General features: G+C 42.5%; 2 protein-coding genes across 7 annotated transcripts in view; both read right to left on the reverse strand.

The window, feature by feature from the left end:
* LOC139583807 (SWI/SNF-related matrix-associated actin-dependent regulator of chromatin subfamily D member 3-like) overlaps window positions 1–19,300 on the reverse strand; it is a 56,902-nt gene extending 37,602 nt beyond the window's left edge. Inside the window, exon 1 of one of the 3 annotated variants that reach the window (XM_071415312.1) lies at window positions 18,880–19,300. In XM_071415312.1, coding sequence (XP_071271413.1) covers window positions 18,880–18,891 — 12 coding nt within the window. In that variant the 5' untranslated portion in view covers window positions 18,892–19,300. The remainder of the gene's footprint in view (window positions 1–18,879) is intronic. The other 2 variants (XM_071415304.1, XM_071415309.1) reach the window with 2 other exon arrangements.
* Window positions 19,301–19,952: 652 nt separating this feature from the next.
* LOC139583805 (transcriptional repressor NF-X1-like) overlaps window positions 19,953–25,525 on the reverse strand; it is a 32,888-nt gene continuing 27,315 nt past the window's right edge. For all 4 annotated transcript variants that reach the window (XR_011676621.1, XM_071415298.1, XM_071415297.1 and 1 more), the window contains 2 exons: window positions 25,372–25,479; window positions 19,953–20,638 (listed from right to left, as the gene is read on the reverse strand). Coding sequence is in view for 3 of the 4 variants with exons in the window: in XM_071415298.1 (XP_071271399.1) it covers window positions 20,563–20,638; window positions 25,372–25,479 (184 nt within the window). In the remaining variant the exon portion in view is untranslated. The remainder of the gene's footprint in view (window positions 20,639–25,371; window positions 25,480–25,525) is intronic.

A 25,525-nucleotide genomic window follows, 5' to 3' on the forward strand; every position in this document is an offset into this window, starting at 1 on the left:
GGACGCTACAAGCTTGGCACACCTGTATTTGGGGAGTTTCTCCCATTCTCTGCAGATTCTCTCAAGCTCTGTCAGGTTGGATGAGGCACGACACTGCACAGCTATTTTCAGGTCTCTCCAGAGATGTTCGATCAGGTTCAAGTCCGGGCTCTGGCTGGGCCACTCAAGGACATTCAGAGACTTGTCCTGAAGCCACTCCTGCGCTGTATTGGCTGTGTGCTTAGGGTCGTTGTCCTGTTGGAAGGTGAACCTTCGCCCCAGTCTGAGGTCCTGAGCGCTCTGGAGCAGGATTTCATCAAGGATCTCTCTGTACTTTGCTCCGTAGGGATGGTGCCAAGTTTGCTCCAGACGTGTCGCTTAGCAGTCAGGCCAAAGAGTTCAATCTTGGTTTCATCAAACCAGAGAATCTGGTTTCTCATGGTCTGAGAGTCTTTTAGGTGCCTCTTGGCAAACTCCAAGTGGGCTGTCGTGTGCTTTTTACTGAGGAGTGGCCTCCTGGAGGCAGTCCCAGAATTCAGGTGTGTGAAGGCTACCTGTGTCCTTCATAACTTCATGAGGATGGACACGAGGACCAGGTGGGGATCTGCAGCTCGCCGCCATGTGCCAGAGGAGAAGTCTGCTGCTCTGAAGGATGTTTCAAGGATGGGGTCCAACAACGCAGCAAGAGAGGCAATCTGTGTGCGGGAGATCTTCACCTCCTACTTCTTCGAAGAGGGTGTTGTTCCCTGGCAACACTATGTACAACCAAAGGCTCTTTATAACACATCCACATTGCAATAAGAGTATTATTCAATTTACAGTGTATTACAAAGTTATTCATCCCCTTTTGGACACTACAGTGAAAATGGTTAACTTTGTTAAAACAAGGCCCCTGAACTCGTGTATTTTCAGCACTATTCAATGATATGGGCAGCGACAATGTAACGCTTTTACAACATACAGAAGTGCACTTGTTATCAAGGGGCAAATTATTGACACGTTTTTTTTAATTGAGAGACGAGCTTAAAGTTTTCTTTACTGACCATAATTGTCTGACCGCTTGCATGATGACGAGTTTCTCACACGACTGGCCTATCTGGGTGATGTTGTTTCTTGCCTGAATGATCTGAATCTAGGATTACAGGGACTCAACTATATTCAATGTGCGGGACAAAATTGAGGCTATGATTAAGAAGTTGGAGCTCTTTTCTGTCTGCATTAACAAGGACAACACACAGATCTTTCCATCATTGTATGATTTTTTTGTGTGCAAATGAACTCAAGCTTACGGAAAATGTCAAATGTGATATAGCGAAGCACCTGAGTGAGCTAGGTGAGCAATTATGCAGGTACTTTCCCAAAACGGATAACACAAACAACTGGATTCATTATCCCTTTCATGCCCTGCCTCCAGTCCACTTACTGATATCTGAACGAGAGTCTCATCTAAATTGCGACAAGCGGTTCTGTGAAAATTGAATTTAATCAGAAGCCACTGCCAGATTTCTGGATAGGGCTACGCTCAGAGTTTCTTTTCTTGGCAAATTGCACTGTTAAGACACTGATTGCAACCACGTACCTACAGTTGAAGTCTGAGGTTACATAGGTTGGAGCCATTAAAACTCATTTTTCAACCACTCCACAAATTTCTTGTTAACAAACTATAGGTTTTGGCAAGTCGGTTAGGACATCTACTTTGTGCATGACAAGTCATTTTTCCAACAGTTGTTTACAGACAGATTATTTCACTGTATCACAATTCCAGTGGGTCAGAAGTTTACATACACTAAGTTGACTGTGCCTTTAAATAGCTTGGAAAATTCCAGAAAATTATGTCATGGCTTTAGAAGCTTCTGATAGGCTAATTGACATAATTTGAGTCAATTGGAGGTGTACCTGTGGATGTATTTCAAGGCCTACCTTCAAACTCAGTGCCTCTTTGCTTTACATCATGCGGAAATCAAAAGAAAATCAAGTCTGGTTCATCCTTGGGAGCAATTTCCAAATGCCTGAAGGTACCACGTTCATCTGTACAAACAATAGTACGCAGGTATAGTACGCACCATGGGACCATGCAGCCGTCATACCGCTCAGGAAGGAGACGCGTTCTGTCTCCTAGAGATGAACATACTTTGGTGCAATAAGTCCAAATCAATCCCAAAACAACAGCAAAGGACCTTGTAAAGATGCTGGGGGAAACAGGTACAAAAGTATCTATATCCACAGTGAAACGAGTCCTATATCAACATAACCTGAAAGGCCGCTCAGCAAGGAAGAAGCCACTGCTCCAAAACCGCCATTAAAAAAGCCAGACTACAGTTTGCAACTGCACATGGGGACAAAGATCGTACTTTTTGGAGAAATGTCCTCTGGTCTGACGAAAGAAAAATAGAACTGTTTAGCCATAATGACCATCATTATGTTTGGAGGAAAAATGGGGATGCTTGCAAGCCGAAGAACACCATCCCAACCGTAGGATATTTATTTATATATATATAACATATTTATTGTATCAAATGGTAGCCTACAATGGCATATACATTAATAGGCTACTTGATGGCCAGAGGCAAATGTATAATTTATCCACAATTAATGTCAGTTTAATTTATTTATTTATTTCACCTTTATTTAACCAGGTAGGCAAGTTGAGAACAACTTCATTTACAACTGCGACCTGGCCTTTGAGGACTTTTCCACATTGAAAGAACCACGCGAGGGAGTTCCATAACTTCCATTTCAAATTTCCACTCGGGCAGCCCCCGAGACCCAATAACTGAGCATACATTTAAAAAAAAACTTCGCTTGATACCATTTTCTTTAAGCAAAGTCAACATTAGAATGCAGTTTAAACCACCTCCGAGCGAATTTATGTAATGCCACAACGTAGTTTCCAGTTGGAAATAGACGTCTCCATAACGACTGACTCTCTAAATAACCAACCAACAACTGGTATAAAGTAGTCACCACGAAATGCTCCCTCTAGTTTAAGTGCCTCAGCCAATAGCTATAGTGCTCGTGCTCTCTCAAAACACACAAACCCCCCCCGGAACTCCCCACCAATCACTCAGCAACAGCCTGCTTTCACTGCCTGACAATCAGCAGCAGGTCGCAGTGAAATATTTCTTTATGAGAAATGCCATGGCGGCCGCAACTTAGAAATAGACCAAAAAAAAGCGAATATGAAAACAGCTCGGAACAGGATATAGCTGAGTACACATGCGCACTAGTCTAACTCAGGTCGTTTTTATGCCCTATATCAGGAGCTGGCGGGAAAAAATGTTCTGCTTAAAACAATTCAGAGACTGCAACGAATACATAAGAATGACACATATATATAAGGAGAGCGAATCAATATTACAACCCTGAAATCAGCTGCAACTGTCAATATTAAAACAAAGCTTAAAACGATGTTTGAGAACTTGATTCCAGAAAATGAATGGTGAAGTCGCTTCCGGACACGGTTTCCTCACCACTCTATTCTTGTGTAAACACTAGCGAGAGACACTGAGCACACAGAAGACCATGTTGAGCATACTGCAGCACAGTTTAATCAATTAATCGCCATTAGTTATACTGCGAGGGGTCATCAATGACGACATTGTCAAAATCCCAGTCTAAACATAGAACATATCCAACAGGCGGATAAATCTGGTGGATAAATATTCCAAATTGAACAGGCTAGAATTAAATTGTTCCAAATCTATTCACAACTATAAAAGTCATGGCTTCCGGTATGCAGCCACAAACTAAATGTGATTCCGAGACGCCAATGCCAACTCGCTGAATAACGACTGATTTTACTTGACAGCGCTGCTCAAAGTGCCGTTGTAGCACTGTAACAATAAACTGATCAAAGAAACGGGAAAAATCCATACACAGTCTGGCCAGAGCCAGTCTCTCAATACACCCGCTTTGTCTACATTCACTAGAGAAAGGCAACAAGAAGGAAAGGAGAAAGCGAGAAAAGGTGTCATTAAGGGAGAAATAGGGGGAACATAAAAGATGTCTTCCAGAAAGTGCTGACACTTGTTTTAAAGTATGGTGCTCCCTTCACATACACAGAATGTTAGAGTACACACAAACTCCTTCATGTTATTGTCACAGTTGGGGTGCGAGAGGGGGAACTGACCGAGGGGACAGGAAGAAGTGTATGGAATAAAGTCTAGCAGCAGATTTGTAATAGTCAGACTGGTACAAACTAGAATTCATGTCGCACAGAAAATACTTGCATAGTAATAGAATATTATATATTAGCATAAAGTAGTCATAGGTTGTAGGATAGTAATAGAATATTTGTACATTTGTGGCCTGCTGGAGGTCATTTTGCAGGGCTCTGGAAGTGCAACTCCTTGCACAAAGGCGGAGGTAGCAACTCCTTGCACAAAGGCGGAGGTAGCGGTCCTGCTGCTGAGTTGTTGCCCTCCTACGGCCTCCACGTCTCCTGATGTACTGGCCTGTCTCCTGGTAGCGCCTCCATGCTCTGGACACTACGCTGACAGACACAGCAAACCTTTTTGCCACAGCTCGCATTGATGTGCCATCCTGGATGAACTGCACTACCTGAGCCACTTGTGTGGGTTGTAGACTCCGTCTCATGCTACCACTAGAGTGAGAGCACCGCCAGCATTCAAAAGTGACCAAAACATCAGCCAGGAAGCATAGGAACTGAGAAGTGGTCTGTGGTCACCACCTGCAGAATCACTCCTTTTTTGGGGGTGTCTTGGTAATTGCCTATAATTTCCACCTTTTGTCTATTCCATTTGCACAACAGCATGTGAAATTTATTGTCAATCAGTGTTGCTTCCTAAGTGGACAGTTTGATTTCACAGAAGTGTGATTGACTTGGAGTTACATTGTGTTGTTTAAGTGTTCCCTTTATTTTTTTGAGCAGTGTATATTATCAAACTCCATTAGGAAAAAAGCTTGATGACATGCAGAAAAAAGTATCATTCTATGCAGAGTTAGCATAAGCCTAATACTATTAACAGGTGAATGATTGCATGCATTGATACCCAGTATAAAAGTCCAGCAAATCATCATTCCTGGGGTGGTTTCAGGACCTGACATATTACAGATTTGGGACTAGTTTAGAATAAGACCTTGGTTGCCACGGGAGTTATTTGGAACAAAGCATCTTTATCCAGAGAGCATTTACGGTTGAGCTCCTTGGCAGTTGCCCCCTTGCACTGAAAGGGAACATTGTGAGAGTGGATGGAGACTCTGTCCGCAGCCTCACAATGAGCTGAGTTTCCTTGCAGCCTTAGGCGGGCACCAACACTCAACACACTGCAGGAAGGCTTCTGGACAATACCTGAGGGCATTTCCTGTTTGCTGTCACCATAGCAACCACTTGTCCTACCTTTCCGTTACAGGTAGGGACTTAAACCGGAGCCAATGAGAAACTGGGACAATGTGAAAATATTTCAGTCGCTTTATTTTAACTGCTACAGTAGCTGCTGGTTTAGTGCCAATGTAAACTACTTCAAGCCAAAACTTGATGGGTGTTGAGCGAAACCGCATATCTGGATCTGCATAGGCCAGGGTAAAGCCCATAGTGGAGAGCTACAGTAGCTATAGAAGGAGACGTGGCTAAAGTTCAGAAGTCGGGTGCATCCCATTCCTATATTGTGCCCTACTTTTGACCAGGTCCCATGGGACGCAACCGTACAGTCCAGTCCCACCCCTCCCCTACAGGACCTCAGAGCAGCACTGTGTTGCTGGGTTAGCCCAGTACAGTACACTGATCCACAGTGAAAATGCAGAATCATAGACAGTCAGCCATCATGAACGTACCAGACCCAGCCAGGTGTCTAATCTAAGAAAAATGGTATTGGGAATATTCTGAATATACACTGGCAACCCTCTCCTCTCGCTACAGAAAGTCTCCCCTCCCCCTCTGTACTGTAGCCTAGTCTGCATATAGCTATGCAGCCCATTAGCCCTGATCCTTCAGCACCATTCTGCCCAGGCTGGATGGAGGAGGGAGCAGACAGAACAAGGACAGGGGTGAGTCCCAATGGAAGCCTATTCCCATTGGGCTCTGGTCAAAAGTAGTGCACTATGTAGGGAATAGGGTGCTATTTGGGATGCAACCCAGGTTCAGAAGGAGGCCTTTTATCAGACTGTTCCCAGTCCAGGATACACTCCAAAAAACTGCTGTGTTTGGATGACCCAACTGCTGGGTTGTAGGTATTGAGTCACTTAGTTGGGTTGTTTTCTTTAAAAAGAGCAAGGTTGGGTTGTTGATGCATGACACAGTGGGTCAGATCAGAAGACTGGAGGAGTGGCTTAGTTGGGGCATGGCTTTCAGGATGTTTTTGGGGCTCCCGTGAGAGTTAATGTCATTCTAGCACATCTGTTCTGTTGTATTGTTATCAACTGTTAAGGTTGAACACTTTTGTAGTTTAATGAGGCTTACAAAAGTGTATGAGTTAAGAGCCTATGCTTATCCCAATGTTGGGATAGTAATCACCTTGTAATTTTTTAAATAACATTATTATTTACATATTGTAGTAGAATATGTAATGTGACAAAATATTAAAGGAAAGTAGAAATTTGTAGTATACAAACATAACATGATCAACAGGAATTACATTTACTTTCACGGGTGGCCAAAAATAACAGAAGCCACACCCCTAATAAGCCCCACCTCCTGAAAATAACCTATGGATTACATTAAAAAAGACCCAGCCTGAAAGTGAATAAAAACCCAATTGATGGTTAAATTAACCTGTTTGGATAATCCCAACATGTTGGGTTATTCACGGAACCCAAATGGCTGGGTCAGCGTGTGTTCTGTCCAATATTTACACAGCACTGGGTTACCAAATAACCCACATCTAGAAAAACTGAAGAGAGACAACATCAGTGTAAGGTATACGAAATAAACTGATTGATTCTATGATTAAAGTATCTGGGTTAATTCACCATGCCAAAATGGGACATTGGGGAGGAAATGGGGTGAAATGAACTGGAAACAAACGGGTCAGACAGGACTGACGTTGGTTCCCCAATCCAGATCTGATGCTGCATGTGCTTGAGACCCAAAGATGCTCATTAAAATGCTGCAAAACCTATTGTTGCTCAACATGCACCGTCTGAGTCTGACAGTATGGACTATTACATCAAAAGGTACACTCTCAAAAAAAGGTTATTGATGGGTTCTATGGTCAGGGGTGAGCATGATGTGTAACCATTTTATTTAGCATATCAGAAGGGTTATTTACTGCTGTGATGGTTGTGAAGAACCATCTTGTTCTTTCCCTCTACACCATGTTTTCCTTTATGCCATGAAATGCTACACTGTTAAAACGTTCCTGTAATTTGATGGTACTCTACAGCCCTTATGGTACTTATGTGAAGTTAATGTAATAACATGTGACAACATGAAACTACACGTGAAAACGTGGTCACATGTGAAGTGTTCCAAAAACACATGATTTCACATTTGAAATTTCATGTGAAATCATGTGATTTTTCTGTAAGGTAGGCTACTGGTTGCAGTGAAAGTATGGTAAACAATAACAAGCTACTGAATTTTGTGTATTTGTTCCAACCGTCAGTGGAAGTGTTGTACCAGTTTGAGTGGTTGATCTTGTCAAAGGTTGAGCACCTCTTTTAACACAGTCAGTTCTGCAATCTTTGTAAGAACATGTGACAATAAAGATATTCAGTTTTAAGAGGTTACTGTGCATTTCACAGTAACTTAATGGCAGTTAGTTGCCTGGTAGTTATTGTAAAATTCCCAGTAACTGCTAGTAACTTACTGTACTTTCACTGATCTTTTCTGATTATTATTATATTTTTGATTTAATGATCCGGAAAACAATGCATTGGCAGGGCAATTCAAGCAAAGCCATAATGCAGCGATAATGTATTGGTCCTATAGCCAACTGCACAAACATCATTGCTATAGTACTGTTTTAATAGGTTAATGTTGCATAGATTTGTTTTTTAAGTCAAGTTGAAAACAATTCTGAGCGGTAGATCTCGGCTTGCATTTTGACTCAGAAAAGGTATCCAGCCCATTGATTTTTTGTTGCTTCTGGTGACTTTGTAAGAGCTGTTTGCAAAGAGGGTCTGTGTTCAGGTACTTTGGATGAAGGGGCACGGGACGGAGGGGAGTAAGTTAAGTTTCCCCGTTATCTCTTTTCCATTCTTTTTCCCAATGGCTTTGTTCAGTTTCTGCCATTCCGGCTCGAAGTTGGGCCAAGATGGCCACCGCATTCTCATTAAAGGGGAAATCAGCAGTTGCTACCTCCATTTTTGGATACATAAATTGATTTATACCCATTGATTCTTGAAGAATATAACTTAAAAATAAATGCCGCGTTAGCTATGTTCAACTGACGTACCCCATCGGAACCCAAAATATAAAACTTAACATTGTAAACAAAGTAAATGTATATATGTGACCACTGCCCTACGGCCTACAGGGACAAAATGAAGAACCCTTTTCTGGTACTAATTAGCTATTTTTATGAGAGTGTACTGTACAGAAACTGCATTCCGTCGGTGCTGGTTGGCCTCAGAAAAGATGTGACAAATACCACACCCACCATCAACATAACTCAAACCAAATTACAAATCACCCTTACCGCCGGCATCAATCCATGCAGCTGCTGCTGGCCATATCTGGATGGTTTTAATTTGCAACTCGGCTGCACTGCACACTGTCTGGCTGCACACTCGTTCTGGATGCATGGCTCTGGCGGACATGGCGGAGGCGCAGTACTGAGCGTTTGATTTAAATAGGTCAGCCTTGGTGAACCCAGACAGGCTGTCTCAGACAGAAAACCCGGCAACTTTAGCATCCCGGCAACTTTTTTGCTTACTTAAAAAAAAAATGTTATCTGAAAGGTATTTCCGGCAACAAAGCCTGTACTTTTATTTCCGCCAACCAACACAGTCATCATTGCAGTAACGCGTTTAAAAGTCCAGCCAACCCCTCAGTATAAACGTACCCTTTCATCTTACCGGCTTTGGCACCCATTAAATCATGAACATTAATGAACATTAGATTGTTGTTGTCCGACAAACGTGTCCTTGTCATTTTGAAAAAGTATAGCCTACACACAAAAACGGCAGTCTGCATAGCCGTAATGCTGAAGAGGCATTGGCACGCATTACACTCGACAGGTATTGTCCTTACTGAAACTCCCAAAGTTATCCAATCGTTATATGTTAACTAAGTTGAGGTGAGTGCTGCTCATCCTCTTCAGTCAAGTTGGCTCTATTAGCACTAATTAGAATATGTTGCATGTTATGTAGCTTAACAAGTGGATTGTTTTACTCGTCTCTCGCTTAGTAGCCTACTCCCTACCAAAAGCCTGTGATAATCAGTTAATGTGATTTTGTGTCACTGAATCGCTTCTGTAAAGGTTAATTGGTCTCTGGCTGGGCAAATAAGTACGTGGAGGTGGTAGCTCATTTATTTGTTTGCTCATCTATCACTGACCAGAAACATGCAATAAATCAAGTCTAGGCCTATCATTTTTTGCTCTATCGTGTACGGCCAACTCCAAAAGCCAGCGGAGGTTGTGAAATATGAACGAGACTGCTTTCGAAAATACAGATTGCTACTATTTTCTATCGTATCGTATCATCAACAAGGCAGTTAACCCACTGTTCCTAGGCCGTCGTTGAAAATAAGAATTTGTTCTTAACTGACTTGCCTAGTTAAATAACGGTTAATTAAAAAATATATATATAAATTTGTACACACATTTCCCCACAGTGTTCTCCAATTTATAGATGTGTTGTTTATTTGATGTATTACTAAAATAAAGGTTCTATAAAACAAGTAATAAACTTGAGTTCTTACTGATAAAAAAAAACTTCAATAGTGGTAAAGACCGACTTCAAAGAGACCACATTCAAGTCCTCCATCCCCCCACTTAGTCTGATTGCTGTGCTCTCTGGCTCCACAACAAACCCCCGCCAGGCCATCTAGAGGTGTGAATACCCAGCCAGCCTACAAGTAGAGGATGGTAAGTGCTTTACAGCAGAAAGAGACTTGGGGCCAGCAGCACAACCTTGTGTTCTAAATACTGTAATTGTAAATAGTGTGTACATTTTTTAATATATATTTTTTAAACTTTGTGTGTGGTTTGTGGTGTGTTCACTTATGACATTAGATCAGTGTTGGCTGCTAACTTGGCCCTTATCTTAAATATTTCACTTCTGTGGAGACATTGGATCAGCATTCTTGTCGCGTTTCCTGTTAGTACATTTTATGTAGGGAGGCTAACGATCCATAATGTATGACATTCCTGGGGGTGTGTAAACTTTTTTTTTTTATTAGCATAGCATTTTTGTATGTTTTCTATAGTTATGTTCTTGAAAATGTATCAATTTGGCCACTTGGGTACATTTGGGCAAATCATGAAGGACACCTGGGTGATTTCATACATGTAGCTTGCTCATTCTTGACATTATAAGTCTGAAACTTTGCACATACACTGTTGCCCTCTTGTGGACACCATCTAAATTACCTCCAGCTTCCTAGCTGACTGTGTGGTGACTTTTCTCTTGCATTTAAAAAAAATATATATATTTAAACGGTTGGTTTTTTCTTTGTATTTTCTTTTACCAGTTCGAATGTGTTATTTTCTCCTACATTCATTTCACATGAAAGTTTTTCCTTTCAAATGGTATCAAGAACATGCATATCCTTGCTTCAATGCCTGAGCCACGGGCAGTTAGATTTGGGTATGTCATTTTAGCCGAAAACTTTTTAAAAAAAGGGCTGATCCTTAAGAGGTTTTAAGTTATTTTGGGGGGTATCTGTACTTTACTTTATTATTCATATTTGACAACTTTTACTTCACTACATTCCTAAAGAAAATTCTGTACTTTTTTACTCCATACATTACTGACACCCAAAAGTACTCGTTACATTTTTAATGCACCCTTATCAAGAGAACACCCCTGGTCATCTCTACTGCCTCTGATCTGGCAGTCTCACTAAACACAAATGCTTTGTTTTTAAATTATGTCTGAGTGTTGGAGTGTGACCCTGGCTATTCGTACATTTCAAAAACAAGAATTTTTAAATATTCATACTTTTACTTCTACTTTTGATACTTAAGTATATTTTAGCAATTACATTTACTTTTGATACTTAAGTATATTTAAAACGAAATACTTTCAGACTTACTTTTAGAGAAATACTTTTACTTTAGTCATTTTCTATTAAGGTATCTTTACTTTTACTCAAGTATGAGAATTTAGTACTTTTTCCACCACTGCCTGTGAATGTGCAAAGAGACAAGGTAAACTCGGTCCGTGTAGCTATTTTGTTAGCTATTTATCAGTTGTATTGCGTGGGGATAGAAGCTGTTCAAGAGGCTGCTGGTGTCAGACTTGATGAACCGGTACCTATTGCCGTGCGGCAGCAGAGATAATAGTCTATGGCCCGTTTCCTGTAGTCCACGATCAGCTCCTTGGTCTTGCTGACGTTGAGGGAGAGGTTGTTGTTCCGACACCACACTGCCAGGTCATTGACCTCCTCCCTACAGGCTGACTCATCGTCGCCGGCGATCAGGCCTACCACAGTCGTGTTATCAGCAAACTTGATAATGGTGTTGGAGTCGTGCGTGGCCACGCAGTCGTGGGTGAACAGGGAGTACAGGAGGGGACTAAGCACACACCCTGTGGGGCCCCTGTGTTAAAGGGTCAGCGTGGTGGAGGTGATGTTGCCTATCCCCAGCACCTGGTTTCGGCCCGTCAGGAAGTCCAGAATCCAGTTGCAGAGGAAGGTGTTCAGACCCAGAGTCCTAAGCTTGGTGACAAGCTTGGAGGGGAGAATGGTGTTGAACGCTGAGCTGTAGTCAATGAACAGCATTCTGTTTGAGAGACTTCCATAACCAGCCTCTCAAAGCACTTCGTGATTACAGAAGTGAGTGCTACAGGGCGGTAATCATAGTGTCAGGAAGCCTTAGAGTTCTTAGGAACAGGAATGATGGTGGTCATCTTAAAACATGTGAGGATTACAGACTGGGACAAGGAGATGTTGAAAATTAGCGTGCATATGCCTGCCAGCTGTTCTGTGCATGCTCTGAGAACGCACCCTGGAATACCATCGGGACCCGCGGCCTTGCGGGTGTTGACCTGATTAAAGACCCTTCTCGCTTTCCGAGGCTGACGTGAGATCACCCAGTCCTCTGCGTCGGTGAAGGCCCTCACACCCGGCTCAATGTTGTTGTTGTCAAAGCATGCATAAAAGGCATCGAGTTCGTCTGGTAGAGAGGCATTGTTGGGCAGCTCACGGTTGGGTCTTCCTTTGTAATCCGTAATGGACTGTAGCCCCTGCCACATGTGACGGGTGTTGGAGCCGGTGTAATATGATTCCACCTTATTCCTATATTGTCCTCTTGCTCGTTTGATGACTCTGCGGAGGTCATAGCGGGCCTTCTTGTACTTATTCATGTCTTCGGGCCGTAGCATCAGGGTTGTCTAAGATAACTATGTGTGCGGTAGCCCTGCTCTTGAGAGCGTTGGGCCAGTAGCCAAAATGTTTGAATCCCCGAGCCAACTAGGTGAAAAGATCTGTCAATGTGCCCTTGAGCAAGGCACTTCACCTTAATTGCTCCTGTAAATTGCTCTGGATAAGAGCGTCTGCTAAAATGACAAAAATTAAAAGAAATACCACATACAGTATATGGGAGCCGGGTCGTTTCATGAAAAAAGTGCCTTTTGCATCAAATTTGTGTACCAATATTGGATTTGAAAAGCAAGTTATATTAAATTTAGTGCCCTTTAATATTGACCACATGGATAATTCAATAAATCCGAGTTGTTATATTCATAAAGGCTTGCTAAAGTGCCAAAATTCAGTAGTTTGACACGTCCCTCCATCAACCTTTTGTCACTTCTAGGAAGATTTTAACCCACTTAATCCCGTGCGGTAAGACTTCCTTTTAAAAATATTTTTGTTAAATGAAACATTGGAACATCTAATAGTAAAATCATAGAGTAAATGCAGTTGAGCTGGTTTTACTCTTTTTGGCCATTTGCTGGTGTTTTGTGGTGGAAAACTGAGCAGGTCGATAACACGTCAATCCTGTGTTAGATAGACAGGAAAGAAATGCTTTAACAATCGCATTTTTTGCAATCAATTGCCACTCCCTGTTGCACACAACAAACTTCCATTCACCCTGTCACAAGGGGATTTATGGTTGATTGAAAAATGTATTATCAACCATGTTAGTTAACCTTTTTTCACTTAATAGGCACTTACTATTGTCATTTTTGTATTTAACCTCTTGAAATTCTGCTCTTTATGACAGAATGTTAAAATTAGGTTACACTTCTCGAAAGGCACCTAATTGGTGGAAAGACCCAACAAGCTACAGTCTCCCTGCTGTATTGTATAACGTTGACTTGCACACTATTCTAGCATGTTCTTTTTTTCTGTACATTCAAACTTTCAGTGAGTTTAGCATTTCTTATCAAGTCCAAGTCTACCAAGCCAATACTGTAGCTCGTTTCCTAGGTAACAAAAGCTTGGCCCTACTTTCATATGTCCAGGGCTTTCCTTGCCAGCCAAATAAGGAAGTGCTCATTGTCCAGTTCTCCCTGCAAGTAATCCTAAACACAAAAGCCATGGACCATTCAATAGGGTGACCTAATATTTGGGGAGACGGGTCCAAATGTGTCCAAGTTTTAACTGAGGGCCTATGGCAAAGCTTCAAAGACTTGCAAAGGCACCTAGACCCATGTTATCCAAGGTCATTGCAGAATCTGAAATGCCTTGAACCGGATGACAGAAAGTGGGTCAAGATATTACCAATACTGTACTTCCATTCAAGTACAGCATAAGCCATGTTCTGAAGAAGTTCTGCTGTGAAGCCAAACTATTAGTCATGAGCTAAAATAAAACTATGGGCCCTCGACCAAAACTTTCATCCTCCATCTCTCTTGTTGGAATGATGGGTCATCTGTCTACCGGTATTCTAGATTCAGCAGAACAGAGGGGGAGAGGGAGGGAGGGAGAGATGGAAAGAAAGAGGGAAGGAGCGAGAGGGAGATGTAGAGGGATTCTATTAATGTTCAAGCATCCAGTGCAGTGAAAAAAGAGCAGCTACTCCATCAGGCCTCTTGAGGTGTGACAGTCCCATGCATACAAATGGGACTTTATCTCTCTCTGCAGACTTTTAACAGGGTGTAGCAGGGTGGATCTGACTCCCTCTCTCAGGGCTCGAGGTAGAGGCTGCCCCTAACTACCGATCTAGGATCAGTTTACCCTACTCACAGCCCTTAGCTTAAACATTAGGTGGATGAAAAAAAGATCTGCCCACAAACTGGTCTGTACCAATGACTGCTGCTGACTCATGGGTCATGTCTAGCCTATACAGGGACATCACACGCCACAACTTCCACGCCTCTTCTGTACATAGACAACACGTAAACCAAACTTAAATCATCTTTCAAAAGTTTGTGCTTTACGCTGCTGCGTTGGTGTCAGGTTTTTGCCCTCCCCCTCTTAGGCCACATTAGCCGTTGCAACTAATTTTCCATTGAAAACCTTTCAGCAGCTCCACAGTAAGTTCACACATTGCAAGGTGAAATGCTGACTCTGCACTACGGACAGTACAGAAGCCCCACATTCCAACCGGGTTAAAGCATGGAAATCCAATGTTGTTTTTTGTCTTGATGGAATCTAAGCACAAGGGAAGAATGGAATGCCGAGCATACATATCGCCAAAATGCATTGGATTGAAAACTTCATCACGACCACAGCAGTTGTTTCTAATAAACACATAATATGTTAGGATAGTGAATTATAAAGCTTTTAAAAAATTGCCCTCTAACTTACATGCTTTGCAGCAAAATAGGACACATACAGTGGGGAGAACAAGTATTTGATACACTGCCGATTTTGCAGGTTTTCCTACTTACAAAGCATGTAGAGGTCTGTAATTTTTATCATAGGTACACTTCAACTATGAGAGACGGAATCTAAAACAAAAATCCAGAAAATCACATTGTATGATTTTTAAGTAATTAATTTGCATTGTATTGCATGACATAAGTATTTGATACATCAGAAAAGCAGAACTTAATATTTGGTACAGAAACCTTTGTTTGCAATTACAGAGATCATACGTTTCCTGTAGTTCTTGACTAGGTTTGCACACACTGCAGCAGGGATTTTGGCCCACTCCTCCCTACAGATCTTCTCCAGATCCTTCAGGTTTCGGGGCTGTCGCTGGGCAATACGGACTTTCAGCTCCCTCCAAAGATTTTCTATTGGGTTCAGGTCTGGAGACTGGCTAGGCCACTCCAGGACCTTGAGATGCTTCTTACGGAGCCACTCCTTAGTTGCCATGGCTGTGTGCTTCGTGTCGTTGTCATGCTGGAAGACCCAGCCACGACCCATCTTCAATGCTCTTACTGAGGGAAGGAGGTTGTTGGCCAAGATCTCGCGATACATGGCCCCATCCATCCTCCCCTCAATACGGTGCAGTCGTCCTGTCCCCTTTGCAGAAAAGCATCCCCAAAGAATGATGTTTCCACCTCCATGCTTCACGGTTGGGATGGTGTTCTTGGGGTTGTACTCATACTTCTTCTTCCTCCAAACACGGCGAGTGGAGTTAGACCAAAAAGCTCTATTTTTGTCTCATCAGACCACATGACCTTCTCCCATTCCTCCTCTGGATCATCCAGATGGTCATTGGCAAACTTCAGACAGGCCTGGACATGCACTGGCTTAAGCAGGGGGACCTTGCGTGCGCTGCAGGATTTTAATCCATGACGGCGTAGTGTGTTACTAATGGTTTTCTTTGAGACTGTGGTCCCAGCTCTCTTCAGGTCATTGACCAGGTCCTGCCGTGTAGTTCTGGGCTGATCCCTCACCTTCCTCATGATCATTGATGCCCCACGAGGTGAAATCTTGCATGGAGCCCCAGACCGAGGGTGATTGACCGTCATCTTGAACTTCTTCCATTTTCTAATAATTGCGCCAACAGTTGTTTCCTTCTCACCAAGCTGCTTGCCTATTGTCCTGTAGCCCATCCCAGCCTTGTGCAGGTCTACAATTTTATCCCTGATGTCCTTACACAGCTCTCTGGTCTTGGCCATTGTGGAGAGGTTGGAATCTGTTTGATTGTGTGTGGACAGGTGTCTTTTATACAGGTAACGAGTTCAAACAGGTGCAGTTAATACAGGTAATGAGTGGAGAACAGGAGGGCTTCTTAAAGAAAAACTAACAGGTCTGTGAGAGCCGGAATTCTTACTGGTTGGTAGATGATCAAATACTTATGTCATGCAATAAAATGCAAATTAATTATTTAAAAATCATACAATGTGATTTTCTGGATTTTTGTTTTAGATTCCGTCTCTCACAGTTGAAGTGTACCTATGATAAAAATTACAGACCTCTACATGCTTTGTAAGTAGGAAAACCTGCAAAATCGGCAGTGTATCAAATACTTGTCCTCCCCACTGTACAAATGCCACCACTACATGCAGAGCCACAGATCTAGTTGACAGTGTTTTGCTAAAAGACCAAGTGAAAGTGCCATATATAGTACCAGTCAAAAGTTTGGATAGACCTACCCATTCAAAGATTTGTCTTTATTTGTAGAAAATAGTACATTGTAGAATAATAGTAAAGACCTCACAACTATGAAATAACACATATAGAATCATGGAACCAAAAAAAGTGTTCAACAAATCAAAATATATTTTATATTTGAGATTCTTCAAAGTAGCCACCCTTTGCATTAATGACAGCTTTGCACACTCCAAAATTGTACTGCATCTCACACAGCTACTCCTAGCACTAGTCTCACAGTGAGTATTAACATCACAACTAACCAAGACCCCAAAATACAGTAGATATAGAGAGGAGCTTGATTCTGTGCTCCTGCCCTTTTCATGAGATCCTGCTATGCATCGATGCAGAAGGCTTCTGAGGCCAGAATGCTATAGTGCATTCCACACGTCCCTGTCTCTGCAAACACCACTGAGCCACAGGCAAAGGAAAGGCCCACATCACAGGCAGCTGGTAGCACCTTAATTGGGGAGGGCGGGCTCATAGTAATGGCGGGAATGGAATGAATGGTATCAAATACATCAAACATGTGGTTTCCATGTGTTTGATACCGTTCCAATTCACTCCATTCCAGCCATTATTATGAGCCTTCCTCCCCTACCAGTCTACTGTGGCCTACATTGAGGCCTACCGAACTACCACCCCCTTACGTCACTAAACCAACACAATCCTAACAGGATAAAGAGACCCACTTGCAAATATAGGTTGAATATATGTTCTAGTATATTGTCTCACCCCAAAAAATTGGTCTACTATTACTGCTGAGAAATATATCCACCAACCAAACTGGATAATAAGCTTGGGATAATTCTCAGAGCAGTGGGTTCAATAAGGCTGCTTACTGACCCACTGTGGTCCCACTTTACATTAAATTCCCCAAAATCACAAAGGCAGTTTAGGTACAGTGAAATTACAATAATTAAACAGTGCTCAATACTTACAACTGTCGCCCGTTTGTGGTATACACACTTTCAAGCATTTGCAAATGAAAATAATTAAATATTCTAACCTAAAACAATAATTACATAGTGAGTGGGTGTGAAGCCACAATTTGGGTTTGTTTACAAATCTTATGTTAAAGGACCAGAGTAGTCTGTTTTTCCTGTGTTTTGTATCATATTGTACAACAGCTAATGAAACTAACATTGGAAAAGTGTTATTTAACTAGGCAAGTCTGATAGGTGCTGGTTGAAAATGCAAATACAGGACCTTCTGTTGTGGTTTGCAGGAGTTTCGGCATGCCTGGTGACATCACCATGCAGTAAATTGGTTAATAAACCAATAACAGAGATAGTTTTCAGTTTTCCCTTCCCCACTCACAGTCCTAGCTAAATTCTTGCTTTGAGAAATAGTTTAGTTAAAAATAATTTTTTGTCAATTTTAATGTACAACTATTACAGCAAGGCACTTAATGTTAGCCAGAAATGATTTAATATTGGTATAAAAACGGCTGCATTCGGCCTTTATTATATAATTATTTGCGTGTTGTATAATTACGCAGCCTACAAACTAACTATTAATGTAGCTACCATGTAAATAGGTTTTAGGATACTTGATGTAAAGTGGGAATTGTAGTCATACAACACAACAAATAGGCTAAAGTCCATGTCAATTTCATCTAGACTAATTCATAGCCATAGGGCATAGGCAGAAGAGAGCAGTGAATGAGAGTCATTTCACACGTTTGTTGTTCTACAAGCGTCAAACAGAGAATGGGAGTGTTGTCTCGTCTGTCGGTCTACTCTCGATTCGGATACAGTGTGCATTCACCTTATTTCTAATCAAGTGTCTGTTTCTCACACAAGTCAAGGTTAACAAGCCGGCCGTGTCTGCAGTGGTTGAAAACGGCGAGGGGTGGAGGTTCAAGGGAGGGGTGAGTAGTCTTGAAAAACCCGAACGTAGTCACTGTGTTGCCTATAGTCGGGTTTTCGAGACTAAGGCGGGGTGAGGTGCAATTATTGTATAGCCTGGCCTGCTGTATAATGATGATGCATACATACACCCATATTTTCAACTTGGTTACATGCGGTAGGATTGTCAATCAATAACATACAAACATAGGCTTTTCGTGGAATAAAGATGGAAATGAAAGGGTAGATTAAACAATTCATCATAAGAAAAGATTTTCAGATACACAATAAACTAGACCCAGTCGAAAACTACTGTGCGCACTAATCCGGCTGGCAATATGCCTTCTGGTGCCGTGGGCTTGGCAGCGCAGAATGGAGTTCTATAATGGTGGAAAATAAATTATTCTCACTATGCAGGGTGAGCACATAGTATAACAGAAAACAGATGTCAAGACAATACAACAAAAAGTGTGCCGCGGGCACAACTCTTACCTTTCTCTCCATTGCTGAGATTCAGTCTGTGCACTCCAAGCAAACTGAAATAATGTTCCTGAAGATCTGTGCGGTGTTCACTCCTCAACTTCCACACGGCTACTCTATCACTCCCCCATTAGGTAGACTGGTACATCGGCAACTGTAGACACAGTAGGGGAGGGGACGCAGTCTCGGGGATGGAGCGGGGTCTGGTGAAGCTTAGTTCGTTTCAAGAAGCGCAGGCGCGGGGTCTGCTGGAGATAAAATATAATAAAAAATTGCGACTAGCAGGGAGTGTCATCAAATTACCGCTTTTACCGTTGACACACACACTGTCTGCCCACTAAAATATTTCACAAGAGATGTAAACAGTTAGGGAATATTAGTCTCTTAATGCAAATGGCTTAATGAAAAAGGCACAAAGGACGACGAGCTGTCTGTAGCGCGTTTTTTGAACGATGCAGTTTACTGAGTTACAATTCATATAAGGAAATCAATCAATTCATCAATTCAAATCAGTCAATTTAAATAAATAATGCACTAATGTATGTTTTTTCCATAAATGGGCAGGCCTGGGGAGCCAGGTCCAGCCAATCAGGAGTTTTTCCCCACAAAAGGGCTTTATTACACAGAAATACTCCTGTTTCATCAGCTGTCCGGATGTCTGGTCTCAGACAATCCCGCAGGTGAAGAAACCAGATTTTGGAGGTCCTGGGCTGGCATGATTACTTGGTCTGTGGTTGTGAGGCCGGTTGGACATACTGCCACATTCTCTTAAACGACGACGTTGGAGGCGGCTTATGGTAGAGAAATTAACATTTAATTATCTGGTAACAGCTCTGGTGCACATTTCCTTAAAACTTAAGACATGTGTGGCATTGGGTTGTTGACAAAACTGACCATTTTAGAGAGGCCTTTTATTGCCCCCAGCACAAGGTGCACCCATGTAATGATCACCCTGTTTAATATGCTTCTTGATATGCCACGCTTGTTAGGTGGATGGGTTATCTTGGCAAAGGAGAAATGCTCACTAATAGGGATGTAAACAAATTTGTGCACAACATTTGAGAGTAATACACTTTGTGCATATGCAACATTTCTGGAATATTTTATTTCAGCACATGAAACCACTTTACATGCTGCATTTTTTTGGTTCAGAATATATATATGGGTCTGTATGATACAGCCCCTTTCATAATGTTGATAGTTAAATGCAACCCAATTAATGGCCAAAAGAACCCAAACAAACTTTAAAGAACCTTACGTAATAAATAAGCCTTTCATTAAAAAAATACCTGATTATATTATCTTGTGTAGTTTTATAGCATTTGTAACAATGTCAAAATAGGTTATCTGCATTATATTGGTAAGTAAAGTATCCACACCATTGAAAACTTGCTTTATTTGAAATAAGGTACGGCATGTCCCCTCATAGAATACAACAATTGCACTTTGAGAACTAGGGAAAATTGTTAACTATTCAAATGCAATCCATGATTATTTTGAAAGTCTGGAGATTTGCTCATGGCATTTAAACACTTTTTACTTGGTTACAAAACTAAAATAGTATTGCAGTGATATTTTCTCTTGAAGGCAAACAACAAATGAGGTGAGATGGCATTACAGATTTCAGACCATCTTGGAGCAGCAGATACATTATTTCGTATTATTACTTCGAGGTTTGCTTGTTTTGGGCCTTTATTAATCCTGGACATCGAAGTAGTCGATCGCCGGCTCTTCTTTGACTGCCTTGGACCAGCTGCTCACACCATCAGTCCTGATGACAAAAACAGAACCACAGTTAACTAGCTGTAGCTGGATAGTTACAATTCATTGGGACATTGAGAGCCTACAAACTAAGGTCCAATTCGGGCCTATGTCCTCAGTTCCAATTTAGGCCTGTGTGTGTGTGTGAGGAGTCTTTCAGTTTAGTATTAGACTTAAAACAAATCATCCAGCGATCATACACCGTTTACCAGGGGGCAGGGCTACCGACGTTAAGGCTAATCTGAAGATGGTGCTGGCTAAAGCCAAAACTGGCGAGTGTAGAGTACAGGGATATATTTATCCACGTCGGCACCAACGATGTTAGGATGAAACAGTCAGAGGTCACCAAGCGCAACATAGCTTCAGCGTGTAAATCAGCTAGAAAGATGTGTTGGCATCGAGTAATTGTATCTTGCCCTCTCCCAGGTAGTGGGATTGATTAGCTCTACAGCAGAGTCTCACAACTCATCGTTGGTTGAAAACTGTTTTCTGCCCCTCCCAAAAGATAGAATTGGTAGAATTCTAGATAATTAGCCCTCTTTCTGGGACTCACCCACAAACAGGACCAAGCCTGCCCTGTTGAGGAGTGACGGACTCCATCCTAGATGCAGGGGTGCGCTCATCTTATCTACGAACATAGACAGGGCTCTAACTCCCCTAGCTCCACAATGAGATAGGGTGCAGGCCAGGCAGCAAGCTGTTAGCAACCCTGCCAGCTTAGTGAAGTCTGCCACTAGCACAGTCAGTGTAGTCAGCTCAGCTATCCCCATTGACACCGTGTCTGTGCCTCGACCTAAGTTGGGCAAAACTAAACATGGCGGTGTTCGCCTTAGCAATCTCACTGGAATAAAGACCTCCTCCATTCCAGCCATTATTGAAAGAGATTATGATACCTCACATCTCAATAGGGCTACTTAATGTTAGATCCCTCACTTCCAAGGCAGTTATAGTCAATTAACTAATCACTGATCATAATCTTGATGAGATTGGCCTGACGAATTTACTGTGTTAAATGAGGCCTCACCTCCTGGTTACACTAGTGACCATATCCCCCGCGCAACCTGCAAAGGCGGAGGTGTTGCTAACATTTATGATAGCAAATTTCAATTTACAAAAAAATAAAATAGGATGTTTTCGTCGTTCGAGCTTCTAGTCATGAAATCCATGCAGCCTACTCAATCACTTTTCATAGCTACTGTTTACAGGCCTCCTGGGCCATATACAGCGTTCCTCACGGAGTTCCTATCGGACCTTGTAGTCATGGCAGATAATATTCCAATTTTTGGTGACTTCAATATTCACATGGAAAAGTCCACAGACCCACTCCAAAAGGCTTTCGGAGCCATCAACGACTCAGTGGGTTTTGCCCAACATGTCTCCGGACCTACTCACTGCCACAGTCATACTTCTGGACCTAGTTTTGTCCCGTGGAATAAATGTTGTGGATCTTAATATTTTTCCTCATAATCCTGGACTATCAGACCACCATTTTATTACGTTTGCAATCTCAAAAAATAATCTGATCAGACCCCAACCAAGGATCATCAAAAGTTGTGCTATAAATGCTCAGACAACCCAAAGATTCCTAGATGCCCTTCCAGACTCCCTCCGCCTACCCAAGGATGTCAGAGTACAAAAATCAGTTAACCACCTGAGGAAATCAATTTAACCTTGCGCAATATCCTAGATGCAGTCACACCCCTAAAAACAAAAAGCATTTGTCATAAGAAACTAGCTCCCTGGTATACAGAAAATACCCGAGCTCTGAAGCAAGCTTCCAGAAAATTGGAACGGAAATGGCGCTACACCAAACTGTAAGTCTTCAGACTAGCTTGGAAAGACAGTGGGCCTTCACTGCTGCTCGATCATCCTATTTTTCCAACTTAATTGAGGAAAATAAGAACAATCCAAAATTTATTTTTGATACTGTCGCAAAGCTAACTAAAAAGCAGCATTCCCCAAGAGGGGATGGCTTTCACTTCAGCAGTGATAAATTCATGAACTTCTTTGAGGAAAAGATCATGATCATTAGAAAGCAAATTACAGAATCCTCTTTAAATCTGCGTATTCCTCAAAAGCTCAGTTGTCCTGAGTGTGCACAACTCTTGACACATTGATGAAAATAATCATGGCCTCTAAACCTTCAAGCTGCATACTGGACCCTATTCCAACTAAACTACTGAAAGAGCTGCTTCCTGTGCTTGACCCTCCTATGTTGAACATAATAAACGGCTCTCTATTCACCGGATGTCTACCAAACTCACTAAAAGTGGCAGTAATGAAGCCTCTCTTGAAAAAGCCAAACACTGACCCAGAAAATAAAAATAACTCAAATCGGCCTATATCGAATCCTCTCAATTAAAAAAAAAGCTGTTGCCCAGCAACTCACTGCCTTCCTGAAGACAAACAATGTATACGAAACGCTTCAGTCTGGTTTTAGACCCCATCATAGCACTGAGACTGCACTTGTGAAGGTGGTAAATAACCTTTTAATGGCGTCAGACCGAGGCTCTGCATCTGTCCTCATGCCCCTAGACCTTAGTGCTGCTTTTGATACCATCAATCACCACATTCTTTTGGAGAAATTGGAAACCCAAATTGGTCTACACGGACAGTTCTGGCTTGGTTTAGATCTTATCTGTCGGAAAGATATCAGTTTGTCTCTGTGGATGGTTTGTCCACTGTCAAATCAACTGTAAATGTCAGTGTTCCTCAAGGTTCCGTTTTAGGACCACTATTGTTTTCACTAAATATTTTACCTCTAGGTGATGTCATTCGGAAACAATGTTAACTTTCACTGCTATGCGGATGACACACAGCTGTACATTTCGATGAAACATGGTGAAGCCCCAAAATTGCCCTCCCTGGAACCCTGTGTTTCAGACATAAGGAAGTGGATGGCTGCAAATGTCATACTTCTAAACTCGGACAAAACAGAGATGCTTGTTCTAGGTCCCAAGAAACAAAGATCTTCTGTTGAATCTGACAATGAATTTTGATGGTTGTACAGTCGTCTCAAATAAAACTGAAGGACCTCGGCGTTACTCTGTACCCTGATCTCTCTTTTGACGAACATATCAAGACTGTTTCAAGGACAGCTTTTTTCCATCTCTAACATTCCAAAAATCAGAAACTTTGTCCAAAAATGATGCAGAAAAATGTACCCATCTAGGATAGACTACTGCAATGCTCTACTTTCCGGCTACCCGGATAAAGCACTAAATAAACTTCAGTTAGTGCTAAACACGGCTGCTAGAATCTTGACAAGAACCCCAAAAATGTATCATATTACTCCAGTGCTAGCCTCTCTACACTGGCTTCCCTGTTAAGGCAAGGGCTGATTTCAAGGTTTTACTGCTAACCTACAAAGCATTACATGGGCTTGCTCCTACCTATCTTTCCGATTTAGTCCTGCCGTACATACCTACAAGTACGCTACGGTCACAAGACGCAGACCTCCTTACTGTCCCTAGAATTTCTAAGTAAACAGCTGGAGGCAGGGCTTTCTCCTATAGAGCGCCATTTTTATGGAATGGTCTGCCTATCCATGTGAGAGACGCAGACTCGGTCTCAACCTTTAAGTCTTTACTGAAGACTCATCTCTTCAGTGGGTCATATGATTGAGTGTAGTCTGGCCCAGGAGTGTGAAGGTGAAAGGAAGGGCACTGGCGCGACGAACCGCCCTTGCCGTCTCTGCCTGGCCGGTTCCCCTCTCTCCACTGGGATTCTCTGCCTCTAACCCTATTACAGGGGCTGAGTCACTGGCTTACTGGTGCTCTTCCATGCCGTCCCTAGGAGGGGTGCGTCACTTGAGTGGGTTGAGTCACTGACGTGATCTTCCTGTCCAGGTTGGTGCCCCCCCCTTGGGTTGTGCCGTGGTGGAGATCTTTGTGGGCTATATTCGGCCTTGTCTCAGAATGGTAAGTTGGTGGTTGAAGATATCCCTCTAGTGGTGTGGGGGCTGTGCTTTGGCAAAGTGGGTGGGGTTATATCCTGCCTGTTTGGCCCTGTCCGGGGGTATCGTCGGATGGGGCCACAGTGTCTCCAGAGCCCTCCTGTCTCAGCCGCCAGTATTTATGCTGCAGTAGTTTATGTGTCGGGGGGGCTAGGGTCAGTCTGTTATATCTGGAGTATCTCTCCAATCTTATCCGGTGTTCTGTGTGAATTTATTCTCTCTCTCTCTCTCTCTCTCTAAAGACTAACGACTAACTGGCCTGATGACTCCTTGCTGTCCCCAGTCCACCTGACCGTGCTGCTGCTCCAGTTTCAACTGTTCTGCCTGCGGCTATGGAACCCTGTCCTGTTCACCGGACGTGCTACCTGCTGTTTTCAACTCTCTAAAGACAGCAAGAGCAGTAGATAATCGGCTATGAAAAGCCAACTGACATTCTCTTCCGAGGTGCTGACTGACACCCTCGACAACCACTGTGATTATTATTATTTGACCCTGCTGGTCATCTATGAACATTTGAACATCTTGGCCATGTTCTGTTATAATCTCCTCCCGGCACAGCCAGAAGAGGACTGGCCACCCCTCATAGCCTGGTTCCTCTCTAGGTTTCTTCCTAGGTTCTGGCCTTTCTAGGGAGTTTTTCCTAGCCACCGTGCTTCTACACCTGCATTGCTTGCTGTTTGGGCTTTTAGGCTGGGTACAGCACTTTGACATCAGCTGATGTAAGAAGGGCTTTATAAATAAATTTGATTGATTGATTTCATTGTGTGAGTGCAAAGATGCATGCCTACTTGCTGCTATGTTGCTTGATATGGGCAATGGGTGGGGGAGCCCTTGAGACCCCTGTATCTCTCTCTATCAGGGACGTCAGGGTTGAGTTAGGACAGGCAGACTTCCCCCTGCACACAGGAAAAAGTACAGTTACAGCATATCCTCAGAATAGCA

The sequence above is a fragment of the Salvelinus alpinus genome, chromosome 8, assembly GCF_045679555.1.
Source record: "Salvelinus alpinus chromosome 8, SLU_Salpinus.1, whole genome shotgun sequence".
Classification (NCBI taxonomy): Eukaryota; Metazoa; Chordata; class Actinopteri; order Salmoniformes; family Salmonidae; genus Salvelinus; species Salvelinus alpinus.